The sequence below is a fragment of the Colias philodice genome, chromosome 8 (assembly GCF_061535455.1).
Source record: "Colias philodice isolate Cphi_HAF_F1 chromosome 8, ilColPhil1 Martin Lab GWU primary, whole genome shotgun sequence".
Lineage (NCBI taxonomy): Eukaryota > Metazoa > Arthropoda > Insecta > Lepidoptera > Pieridae > Colias > Colias philodice.
The window spans coordinates 4,144,566-4,158,065 of NC_143093.1; the positions used below are offsets into that span (position 1 = coordinate 4,144,566).

General features: G+C 32.9%; 2 protein-coding genes across 2 annotated transcripts; both read right to left on the reverse strand.

The window, feature by feature from the left end:
* Positions 1-768: 768 nt before the first annotated feature.
* Positions 769-4,711, reverse strand: LOC149486448 (ankyrin repeat domain-containing protein 27-like). The gene has a single exon (XM_089698082.1). It carries the CDS (start codon positions 4,434-4,436, stop codon positions 1,665-1,667), a length of 2,772 nt encoding a protein of 923 aa, XP_089554208.1. The 5' UTR covers positions 4,437-4,711; the 3' UTR covers positions 769-1,664.
* Positions 4,712-6,757: 2,046 nt separating this feature from the next.
* On the reverse strand, positions 6,758-8,381 carry LOC149486449 (uncharacterized). The gene is made up of 3 exons (XM_089697804.1): positions 8,333-8,381; positions 7,187-7,406; positions 6,758-6,995 (listed from the first exon to the last, which is right to left on the reverse strand). Exons 1-3 carry the CDS (start codon positions 8,333-8,335, stop codon positions 6,796-6,798), a joined length of 423 nt encoding a protein of 140 aa, XP_089553930.1. The 5' UTR covers positions 8,336-8,381; the 3' UTR covers positions 6,758-6,795.
* Between the last annotated feature and the right edge of the window lie 5,119 nt (positions 8,382-13,500).

Consider the following 13,500-nt stretch of genomic DNA (forward strand, 5'->3'; position numbering starts at 1 on the left):
CTCCTACAATACAACATTCCTACACAAGTCGATATTAGGTCCTACACTGGTATACCAGTGGGAAAGCAATTATAGCTAGTCAAAGATCACATTCCTTTTGGAAAAAGTATATATTTTTTAAAGGTTTGCTTTATAATAGATTCAGTTATTAAATAATTTTAATGTATAAATAATCATTATGAAATAAAAGACATAAAAATACTGTGAAATAATTTGCAAATTTACTTTCAAAAGTGACAAGGTTTTGTTAGGTAATGAAATAGAAAAAAAGGCAGCTTTCTGTTAGAGGGTATAAAATAAATAGTAGGTACTTATATTGAGATTATAAAAAAGAAAACGAAAGACAGTCTTGTTTCTGAAATAAGTATGAAATCATCGCCGTACACTTTCAGTCTTTCAGTTGACGCTTAAGACAAATGCTGGCATCTTGCGTAGAAATAATCAAAAAAGTGCAACGTCGCGTTATCCGCTCGTTATGCGTTCGTCGTGCGTGCGTGAATTTTGAATGTTTTTACACAAGATGGAAGTATTTCGAGACAAAAGGCCTTAAAAAGAAATTTCGTTTAACAATGTTGATGTTTCAAGTTCTGCATAATATTTCCCTGTATGGATAGTATTAGAATGTGCCAATCGTGAAATCCAGAATTAAAAATAAAATCTCGGATTGTTTGTTAAAATATGATATTTCTGAATTTAAATTCTCTTTGAATACTATTTATCGAACTTTTAGATGATTGATGTAAAATGCTTTTTTTTCTTTATCCTTACTCCTTAGGCAATAGTTTTATTTATTGTTCCTTTTGTAGTTTTATTAATGTGTAAATATAGTCTGTAAAGTTAAGTACACAAATAGTTTTTAAGTTTTACAAAATAGTTAAATGATAGTGGATGACCAATTATGGTATGAAAATGAAATAATTTGTTGAAAACATGACAGTTTGTGATAGTGTTGTATTCATTTATATTGACATAGCTTTCCCAATATAATTCTAACTGCACAGTGCACGTGCACAATGCGAGCCTTAAAATCATTTCTTGCAATTTATTATTTGTATTAACTTTAAGATCAATCTGTTATTTATTGTAACAATATATTCTTAAATATATTATGTACTTAAGATTATACTGCTTGGCCTAAAAATTGCGATTTTAATAATGTGCAATATTTGTAAAGCTCTTGATATTCATCATGAAATTAGGTTAAAATGAAAAGATTTATTTAGTAGTAAGAAATACATTTATTTGTAATAAAATTAATATATTGTGGTCGAAAATTTAGCTGGCAAAGTAATAATAAAGTAAAAATCAGTCTCATACAATATTTAAGTGTGGGTCAAGTATGGCATTATATACAAAAAATATTGTGCAAAGTGCAAACAATAATTATTCGAGTATACACTTAAAACACTTCCCTTGTCCAATTCTAAACAATTTTCTAATATTATGATTTTACATATTAAACAAAGTAAATCATTATAACAACTCATTCAATATGTATAATATTACTTTACCTAGGTTTACACAATACAAAGTGCAAAATTAGATACTGTATTACAATATTAATATGTACTAAACTAAGGAATGCAGAAAAATGCCACAAGTTAAAATAAAACCTTCACTGTTTCAAGTTTCCCATGTTTAAACATTGAGTAATAAAAAATAATTTATTTGTAAATTGATGTCTTATTTGAATGCTTTTCTATTAAATCTATGATTGTTAAATGGACTTTTTCTTTAGCCACATCTAAAGGTGTTTTTTGAGAGGCGTTTACCATAGATAAGTCAGGACTGAAGCTTAGAAGTGTTTTAGTAGCGCCAATATTTCCCACTTCGCAGGCGTCATGTAATGGAGTATTTCCAGATAAGTCTATTGCATTTATATTAGCGCCACTGTCCAAAAGATAATGTAAAGCTATAGTTTTATTATGCAAGGCGGCCAGGTGCAGTGGCGTTTGCCCTTTTTTGTTGCATGTGTTAACATCAGCTCTATTCAGAATAAGAATTCTACATAATTCGTCGAGGCCATATCTTGCTGCATAGTGTAATGCAGTTATACCATTTGAATCACAAAAGTTCACATCAAAGTCTGATAGAGTGGATTGCGTTACTTTCTTACAGTTAGAACATTCACATAGAGGGTGGCAAAGAGATTCTTTCATTTCACTTTTAGCATTGATATAATTTTCATAATTAATATTCATATAAAAACATGCTAATTTAATATCACCATAGGATATAGCTTGCAAGATTCTTTCAATTCTCTTTAGATTTTCCACTGTTTTTGATGCATTGTTACGGTCACTGTTTCTCATTTTCAAGTTGTGTAACTTTTGGGTTACAGGATTGTCATTTTTTAAACTTAACTTTTTGATATCTGTGCTGGTTATGTGTATGTATTCATATAAATTGGGTGTACTGGATTTCAACACTTGCAATATTTTCAAATTGTGTGCTAAGTCAAATGCAGTTTTCCCATTGCGATTATGCAATGATGGCTCTGCACCATTTTCTATGAGTAACTTAGCGATGCCTTCATATCCCCATTTTGCAGACATATGCAATGGAGTATTCCCACTCTGATTGCAGCAATTTATATTTATCTGTTTTCGTCCATGCTCTGCAAAATAGATAAGAGCTTTGACACAGTTCAAATGTCCATTGTTTACTGCCATGTGTAGTGGAGTATTTTTGTCAATATTTGCTTTGTTGATATCTGCTCCCGAATGAAGTAGCAATAATAGAGCATTTTGATGCCCTCTTGCAGCCGAATAATGCAGTGGCGTGCATTCGTTTAAATCTGTTGCATTCACTTGGGCTCCCATTTCAATAAGAATTTCAACAGTTGCAGCTTTGCCATGTATACTTGCAACATGCAGAGGAGTCAGACCGTGACTGTCACGGGAGTTGACTGTGGGTGATGTTTTAAGGAGATTCTTTGAAAGTTTCTGACAGCATTTATTGCAGTTACACAAAGGATGACATAATTTTTGGAATATTTCAAGGTCACTGTCATCATCATCATCATCAATCTCATCTTCATTCAATGGTAATTTTATAACACTCTTTTCATTATCTTGCATATTATTTAAGTGCCTTTGGTTTTTCTCTAGTAAAGATTGCACTTGTTCTGTATGATTAGCTTTAATCAGGTCAAAAACATATTCAAGGGTCTCTTCTCTACTTGTGGTATCAGAAGTAGAGATTGACTCAGTTAAACTGTTTCTCCTTTGATTACATGTGCTCATACTATCTTCTGAAGGGTTACTTTCATAGTAATATGATTCTGGGTCTGGTGGGCCTGCCAAGGCCCCTGATTGAATGTGTTCTATGACAGCTTCTAATGTCGTAATAAGAAATATACTTTCATCTCCATCACCCTTTCCAATCCCGCTGAACCTAAATTCCTTCATATAAGTAAGTTGGCTATACCAGTTTGGTAATCCAGATTTAATTAAAAGAAATACAAAAACTGGTAATAAATCATCAGCAGTTAACAGAACGACATTATTGCCACTGTCACTTTTATTAATTGCATTCAATGCTTGTTTTAAACACAGTACTTTCTCCAGTACCGTGTTGTATGAATCAATTTTAGAAAGTATTTGCTTCGCTCTTGGCACGGCATGGTACAATTCTTTTTTAATATCAAGATCTCTAAGTTGAATATCACACATATTTCTTATTTTTTTATTGAGATGAGAATCCTCATATGAGCAACTAGTGCATATTGGTTTAAATATATAGTCAAATAAAAGTTGTTGCATATAACATTCAACAGCTAGCTTAATATTCTCTAAAATATGCTTTGATGCTTTAGATTTCTCTCTTAAGCGTCGGTTTTGTAAGGTCACTTGTAGGCATTGTGTGTATAGCTCACTTACAGCATCTTTGAGATTGCCAATAGCCACTGGTAAAGATGGGTTCTTTTTCACAAACAATTGGACATTTAATTCAATTTGATCCAAAACTTGACGACCAGCAGCTTGTGTCCACAGTAAGTCAATACAGTCATTGATCGAGCAAAGGCATTCTTTAGTTACATCACTGTCCCCAACATTAGAAGTAGGTTCAAGAGGAGTTTCAATACACCAAACTTTGTATTTTATAAAGTCTTCTGTGTAGAATGTTTCTTCAAATAAAATGTGGCTTTGAAGAGGTAATCCTTTGGTAACTTCCAGTGAAATCACTTTGTTTGCAACGGTTACCTGTTTTTCAGTGAGGGTGTTATAGTGAGTCTCAGGAAGTTCATCACTAGGCACCAAAACATGTGCACAGAAGTCTTCTATAGAAAAAACACGAGTATTTAAACTCCCGATGCGCGGTACACAAACTATCCAAGACTCTGTTATACAATGTTGAAATAAATCCATGTATTCATTTTTAAATTCCACAAAAAAGGGATTATCAGATATAATTTCATCGTATCCACCTTCCATTTCCAAAATATCAGTCCACAGAGCCGAACGGAATCCGTAAAATAATAGGTGCTTGATCAATTTTTCCGGTTTCACTAATTCGATAACTGAACTTACCAAAAATGATATGTATCATTAATGATAAACTAGTTTTAAATTACGAATTCTTCTCATAATTATATTCTGTTGCAATCATAACATTGAATATCAATATAATGTCGTGTTTGCATAGAAGTACATACTATGATAAATATTTTATACATCGATATGCTAATAGAACAAGTTTTTTGTTATATTATTAAGGTCAGGTGGGGTAAGAGGGTCACTGGGGGAAGAGGGCCTAGATACCATAACTAGTAAACCGAAGCGTTTATGACTATGTACTTTCCGTGAATAAAAAAGTGAAGGCGAATTAGTTTGAGCGGTTTTGAGTAGATGTCGCTACGTAGCACAGACGTCACAAAAAATGTAAACAAATTTGACAGTTGCGAATTCGACTAAGACCAAGTTGGCTCTTTTTTTGCGAACCCATATTTTAGTGATAAACGAGTGCTATAAATATTTTAAATATACTGATACACGGAGAAAACTGTAAGTATTTCTTTTATTAATCATTTTAGTTAAGAAACAACTAAATTATGTGAGTTTCTTTCGCTTGAAAATCCTAGCCTACAAAAACAATAGCTGGGGTAAGAGGCACACTATTGACGGTGTAAGAGGAACATATGTTTCTCTTCCCCCGTGTGAGGGGTGACCAACATTTTGATTAATTTATAATTTTATATGTGGGTAAAATGAAAAGAAGTGACTGTCTGTTCTGTACCTACTACAATTTTAAATTATAACTAAAAATTTCTCGCGACTTCGTTCATGTGTTTTTTTATATATTTTTTTTTATTTAATAGGCGGGCAAACGAGCATACGGATCACCTGATTACTGCCGCCCATGGACACTCGCAACTCCAGAGGAGTCACAAGTGCGTTGCCGGCCTAAAGGACTACGGTGTTATGCCTCCTGTGCCAGTAATTACTTCAGAGCCTCATCTCACCACCAAACCGGAACACAGTGATGTAAAACGGAACCACTATTCGCCAAGTTTCGCTAAGTTCGCCTGTCCCAAAATTCCAGAAATTAAAAAGAATTTCTTTTGGATCAAGAAGATCATTTATATTTTTAACTGACTTCTTAAAAAGGAGAAGGTTCTTAATAGAAGAATTAAAAGACTGATTCGCAATATTGATCTTATCACATAGTGCCATTGTTATTTTTAAAGAGTAACTAACTAGGAAAACTAGTTAGGGACAGACTGTTTACCATTACTATGTATGATTAAATAAAAATAGAATTATAACTAGTCGACTTCTTTTTAGTTTGCCACCCCTGATCGAACCTGTATGTCCCTCTTACCCCGAATTGATGTATTCTTATTTTTTATTCCAAATTATACCTTATTTCATCGATATTAAGATCTAATATTGACCAAAGACATTCTATCTACAAATTAACGAACATTTAGCAACGAATATTTTAATTTAAACACCAATCTTAGGAAATACAATGACTGTCCCTCTTACCCCATGTAAGGGGGGGAGAGGAACGATTACTCAATCTTGACATTAACGTCAATATCTTCGTAAGAACTGTTATTAGAGTAATGACATTTAGCCTACGGGAAGCTAATACATAAAGGTAAGTTCTGTGTGTTTCAAAGATCTTAAAAAGCTATAACTGTTGTTCCTAGCAGTCAAAATATTTTACTGAAAATGAAATATGTTCCTCTTACCCCACCTGACCTTATCTTAACTTGTCTTTGCGGCTACGGGTGCAAGTTTCTTGTATATTTGCTGTTAATAGATCTCACTGAGTTTAAATGTTTAGAAATTGGTAAAAAGCATGGTATTAACTTTCTTTTCTCAGTTAAAATAAATAAATTTAATTAGTTAGCTACTAACTTTTGAGAACACGGCCGCCTTCACAAACTTTAATTAAACACATGATTGACACTTGACAGTTGACTGTTGACAATATTGACAGTATTTATGACAACATAAGTCCGTCCGTTGATTCGTTGCTTACTTCGTGACGTTTAAATGCCGACGATGAATAGCGACTTTGTAATTCGCACAGTTCGTTATCTATTCAAGAAGAATTAGAAGAAGACTTCGTTATCTATTTGGGTTAATACCTAAAATAACAATTATTATTATTCTACTCTACTGCGCTAAAAATAATAATTGGCCTAAACGTGGCCTAAACTGTCGGTACCTACCTTTAGCTTTGCTTATAAAATAAAATATGTACTTGAATATTTTTTGATATGAATGTAGAAATGAAAAGATAATTTAAATAGACATTTAATTTGTTTATTTAACAACGAGTTCATCCTCGCCCACCCCGTCCACCACCAAAGCCTCGGCCGCCAAAGCCACCGAAACCCCTTCCGCCGAACCCTCTTGCACCAAAGCCTCTGCCACCAAACCTGCCGATGCCTGGACCGCCGAAAGCTAAACCTCTTCCAAAGGTAGTAAAACCACCTCCAACCAAAATGATTGGTAGCGGCCGAGGACGATGATAATAATCTAGAAAATAATATAAATTTTAATTCAAAATCTTATTTTCCCAATTGAATAGAAATGATACCAAAACAATCCCTGTTATAATGGATCTAGTGCCAATTTAATTGACGGCAATCTTTTTTTATCTCTTTTGAATTTACTGTTGAATGTTGATTTATTATTGAAGCGTGGTAATTTTAGCAATAATTACCTACCTGCATAGTACGGATAAAACTGGCGTTTCACTCGACCATTGCGTCCAACCGAACCCTGTTCTGTCAGATTTTGTCCATTATAAAACAATATATTTCCGAGTGGATTCGTGTTATTTTTCAAAGATTTTTCTGGCGATTCATTTTGATTTTCCAATGCATTATTACCTTTGTATAATAATAATACAATGAGCAGAGTTGGAAGGACGGCGATGCACGGTTTCTGGAAATAAATTGGTAAATATTAACTAACTAGAAAAAAAAACAACCGACTTCAAAGACGGAAAAGTAAAAAATAAAAAAGATCTAAATAATATGTAGTAGGTAATTAATATTATTAATTACTATATACATATCAAATCCTTTTTACGTTTTACTTTTCCGTCTTAGAAGTCGGTTGTTTTTAACGTAGTTATTATTACACGCTTTATATTAGCTTCACCTGTATGTTTGTATGTTTGTAACCGACTTCTTTGGGCGCGATTTTGACCCACTTTAAACGGTCAGATTTCGTTCAAACTTTGTAGATTTATTGAGGACCGATGACAATACACTAATTTGATAAAATTTTCTATTTTTTAGTTCGGTTTTCTATAAAAAGCGTGTTTTTTAGTTTTTTTAAACTATTATTATTATTTTTATTTAATACTTTTTAGTGAATCAAAGTTACTTGCTACATTTCAATTAAATCATCGAGATCAGACAAACATGCTCATAAAATAAAAACTACTGGGCCTATTCGAATAAAATTTTTATGGGACCAATTCGACACTATTCTGCATCAAACAAAAAAAGAATCACGTTAATCCTTACGTAAATCGGTTCAGAAACCTCGGAGTAATCGATGTACATACATATAAAAAACATACCGGCCGAATTGATAACCTCCTCCTTTTTTTGAAGTCGGTTAAAAATGGAGCAGAATCAGCAAGAAATGTTTTATAAGTTGGTTGTTTTCTTTTAAAGTAAATATGCATAAAAGAAACATATTAAATAAACTAGTATTTAAATTTTTGAGCATTGTTTTAGATAAGTAGGTATGAAAAATTGATTGTGTAACAAATTACTGAGAGGAAATTTAAATCCTGACTGAATAAAGCCATTTATAATGTAAAAAAAAGAGAGTAACAAGAGCAAAGCGTAACTTACCATATCTTACAACGTGAATATGTTTGACAACATGCAAAGTAAATTGTCTCATTTTATATAAAGCAGCTACTTGCTAATTGGTGACACAGTCGTAGGTAGGTAGGTACCTATATCTGGTAAATATTGACATAAATTAGTTTTCAGAAAACGTATGAATAACTAAATACTAATATTCACTTAGATGATTATTACCTGTGATTATTACTTTACAAGATGTATTTACGTAGTTTAATATTTGGGTTTTTGTCCTCCGGGCTCCGGGCATGACTTGCATGTTGCATCGGATTTAAGAGATTTAAAGTTAGGTAATAATCTGTACATTAAAGAGCATTTCCTTGCCATACTGTACGTGTAGGTAGGTACGTTTTAGTTTCAGTGTACTTACGAGTAAGTATAATAATAGTCCATACTATAATATAAATGCGGAAGTAACTCTGTCTATCTGTTACTCAATCACGCCTTAACTACTGATCCAATTTGCATGAAATTTGGTATAGAGATATTTTGATACCCGAGAAAGGACATAGGATAGGTTTTATCCCGGAAATCCTACGGGAACGGGTTTTTCTTTGAACACGCGGGCGAAGCCGCGGGCGGTAAGCTAGTTATTCATAAATTATTATCATATGCATAACGGAGAAAGTAAAGCCGGCATGTTGTTAGATACGAGGAAGGAATATTCTTCTATTGACTATGGTTTCTTGAACTTACGATCTTAAATAGCCTCCTTCGAATGAAGTCTTTCTACAACTATTAAGAAGAGGATAAATTAGGTACCAATACAATAAATATTGCAGTATTATATAATTATTGATATTGTGTCAGAAGAAAAGTTATAACGCACATTAAAATGTCTGTTATTTACAAAAGAGATGTATGGTTTCATGTGAAGAAAGCAGGGTAGTAAACGATGCTTAGTCGTAAGTTATATTGCGCCTTCGGGCATTGTCACAGCAGTGAGTGCTTGCACAAACTGAGGTATTGTTCTCGCGGTTGCATATTGTTTTATAAAATATGCACAACAAACGTAGCAACGTAGAAACTTCGAGATATAATATGAAACTTTCAAGCCAAATAGCAACGGAATGATAATATTTACATTTTAACTTTGCAGGGTTTTATGGGAAATAATATAAAAGATAGTGATAACTTTCTCATTAGTAAAAGGATATATTTTGAATTTAATTATTAATTTATTAATTTTCAGTGAAACTGAAATGCTTATGATATGATTATGTTAATTTATAATTTTCGACAGGAAATTTCAAAATTCATGATCATCCCTTAAGAACTATAAAATGGACTATTTTATTATACTTTTACTTTTTGTACTGTTATCCACAGTCTATTATCGAGAATATAATCGAGATATTTAATAACAAAGGGGATGTTTACATAGAACGTCGTTGTCAGCATATTTTTAAACAACAATTTAAATTAATGTGCATTAATTATTATATAAAAACATTGTGTGATGATTTTATTTTAAAATAAGTATCACGACAAAGACGACGCTACGATATTATGATAAGCCATAAATAATCCTTTATTATCGTGTTTTCGGTGTCTATATGGTGTCTATCGTTTGTTGACATTTGTTGACATTGTTTGATGAGACAATTGTTTCTCAATCTTTCCTTACTTTGCTGCTCAACAATGCAATAGTACCTATTAAATATAATACTCAACTCATTTACGAATTTTACGAATAATAAAACTTCAAGAGCCAGCGAAGCAGCACTTTCAAAATATCTCCCCCATAATTCATCAACTCAAAGGCGATACTCGTATGCTAAACTGTTCTCGTATTAAATGTTTTAGTGAGTGAACTGGAATATGAAGTGGTTAATTTGAATTCTGAGTCAACGCTCCGGACCCCGGAACGGCGCTCCGGATGTCGCTTTTTATTAAACTTTTTTATTCATTTCCTTTCAGAACGTAGCGACCTGAAAAATGGAACACTAAAATGCGAGTTCGCAATAATTGAACATTACATTCGTATTTAAAAATGTCCTTTAGACCATAAACATGCAGGTATTTTTGAACATGTTTTGTACGAGGGATGGGAGACTCGCATCACTCACCATACCTATAGGCTTATAGTGTTATTACATTTATCGCTCTTCGGAATATGATAAATCTGTTTCGATTTCATACTTGTAAATTGTAGTATACCTACATAGAAACTGTTTTATATATAATAGAGACAAAACAAAGGTTTAAAAATATCACAATTTTTTCCCCACAGTATTTACTTTGCAGGTAGTTGATGTTAACCAACCGTCGAGAGTGAAGGTTTCGTAAGAGTTAAAATTCCCATGGGATTTAAAGTAGAACGGGCGTAGTCTTTTCCAATGAAACTAAAACTAATGTGTTTTCTAAACATTAATCATTATTTTAGTCTATATAAAAAAAAATGAATCGCCAAATGTGTTGGTAAGCACTAAACTCAAGAACGGCTGAACCGATTTCGTTAATTATTTTTTTATAATATTCCTTGAAGTACGAGGATGGATCTTATGGAGAGAAAACGTTAACATGTACAACGGGCGAAGTCAGGACGGACCACTAGTTTCAAATATAATTCTGCGCTCTTTTGCAGCACTATGTCGTGGCCATATCGTAAATTTGCTCATTTCATGATATGATTGGCCATTTCACGAAATGGTCGCATTTCGTGAAATGGCCAATTTAGTTTGGCCACATCATGATGTGGCTTGAGCAGATAAATGATAAGAAATCGTTTCACGATATGGCCACCTAAACGCGCGGTTTTTTCATGAAATGATCAAAATTATTTGATCATATCGTAAAATAGTTACATTAATCATTGGTAGAGGCGCTGCAAGCTCTGTGTTTATGTGATAAGATGGCGGCCGCTGGCGAAAATTTAATTAGGTATTCGCAGTTAAAAACTTCATAATTCGTTTAATAACAATATGAAGAAAGTCATAGCAAAGAATTTACGACGGTTCGAGTACTATGGAAAATGTGAATATCTTATATTATGTATTGAAGAAAAAATGCGTCTTAAATAAAATAATTTAAGACGCATTTTTTCTTTTAGGATATATATTTATATATCCTACTATAGTATTATAATTGTTTGTTTTTTAAAAAGCGATCCGCTTCTGGCACTCGCCGGCCGCTGCCGCGGCACGCTCGCTTTGCTCGCTCGGCTCGTGCGTTGTTTATCAAAGTCTAACCTAACCTAACCTAACTGTTTTTTATTGCAAAAACGATTCGCTTCTGGCATTCGCCGCCCGCTGCCGCGGCACTAACTTAAATGACATTAAACAAGTTTTTAGAATATTCTGAATTTTTTTAATATTTTATGGACTCTTTATATTTTATACGATCTGGCCAAATGTGGATGGCCAAATCGTGAAACGTTGACGATTTAATGATCTGATCAAACTATGTTGGCCATTTCATGAAATGCGACCATTTCGTGAAATGATCGATCATATCATGAAATGAGCAAATCTACGATATGGCCACGACAACTATACGACTTACGTATCAATAACATTTTCATTGTAAGTAGGTGTACTTACTTTTCGTTTTCGCCCGTTTTCTCTTGAAAGGAATTCAAAATATAAGCAGGTATACGCTCTGTAGAAATGGATTTTCAAAGGCATTACCTACTTGTGGTACCCACTCTTTTTTTCTGTTTACTAACGTAATTCCATAAAGAATCTGAGAAAACACCATTTAGAAACTTAAACTTTGAAACAGGTTCGTAAGCTTCCTATGAATAGAATAAATTGGCTTAGAGGCATATTTCAAATGATTTAAAGGAACATTTTAAAGTCGATTTAAAGAAATTTTTATAAGTTTACGTGGGCACCTTTTGAATGCAAGTCTTTTTAGGATTCAAATAAATATAGGATATTAAAATTTGTGAAGAATTTGAAAATGAAATTTTCGTTCAAACAAAATAGAACTTTTTAAGCTTGAAATGTAATTTAAAATGTTAAATGCTTCGCATCATTTTACTATTGAATTCTGCATAATTACTGACTATAGCTATTGAAAATCGACGCGCGTCATTGTTTTAATTATCACTTTGTCACCCCCTTTTCACACTAGCTTCAATAAAACACGCTGAATTAGTTCATAAATGAAAATGAGACTTGTCGCTCTCGAGTGATGCGTACACATTGTATAGTATTGTAAAGATTTAGGCGTCATCACACCCTCACAACAATGTAGCATTTTCCTGAGTGACACTCAAGCTTGAATAGGGGCCATTAGGACTCCCTGGTGAAGGTTCCCGCAGCGGCAGGCTGGGAACAAATCGTTCGGAATGATGCTTTGTAAGTATTTTCTATTGATAAATTACTCTTACATAATGGACGAAAGTAAATTTCATTAACATTCCAAATCTATTCCATTTCCCGTTTTATCGGGATTATTTTTAATGTAGTAATAAATGTTTTCAGTTTACAAAGATTAAGGATATCTGGCGGGAAATGGAATACTTGATTCATTCGCAATCACGACAGATTACGATTTCGGATCACTGAATTTAAAAAAAAATATGGGATGAAGAGTACCAATTTTTTTATATTTTATTCTAGAAGCCTGTTACGTTTTAAGCTAAAGAAATAATCTTTTTTTACTGTGTAGTAATTGTGAAAAAGTTATGTTACGAAATAAATGTACAGAGATAGAAGATTTGTTTTTCTTTATTTTTCAATCTTTTCCCTCTGTATTTGTCCTCACTTGAAAGACACCCTTTTCACAGCTTAGTACGTTAGAGAAGCCACAAAGAGTATACACTTAGTATTGTTTAAGCCATACAGTAAATAGTTTGAAATTCTCTCAGTGCGAAGCGACTCACAGACGCCTTAAAAGCGTATTCATGTTGCTATAAAGTTTTTCACTTCACATTCAGAGCTGCGAGGTTTCTAGCGACGCGGACGTGACGGAAACGACACGACTAATTGTTATTTGTAAAGTCTTTTAATTCGTGCATGTGGGTACGGTAAATTGTGAGTTTAATTAAGTTGTATATTATGCACATAAACTTTAATAATGTTTTTAAAGGCAACATACATATTGAATTATACCTTGGTTTTTTTCCACAGTATAATTGGTTAGTCTATAACTGTTGTAATAAAATATAAATACACACTTAAAAGTTTATAGATTTAGTAGCATTT

Coding starts and splice junctions, on each gene's coding strand:
- LOC149486449 (XM_089697804.1), bottom strand. Junction 6,996..7,186: donor GTTTTATCCGTACTATGCAG/GTAGGTAATTAT, acceptor ATTATTTTCTAG/ATTATTATCATCGTCCTCGG.
- LOC149486448 (XM_089698082.1), bottom strand. CDS start 4,436: ATGGAAGGTGGATACGATGAAATTATATCTGATAATCCCTTTTTTGTG.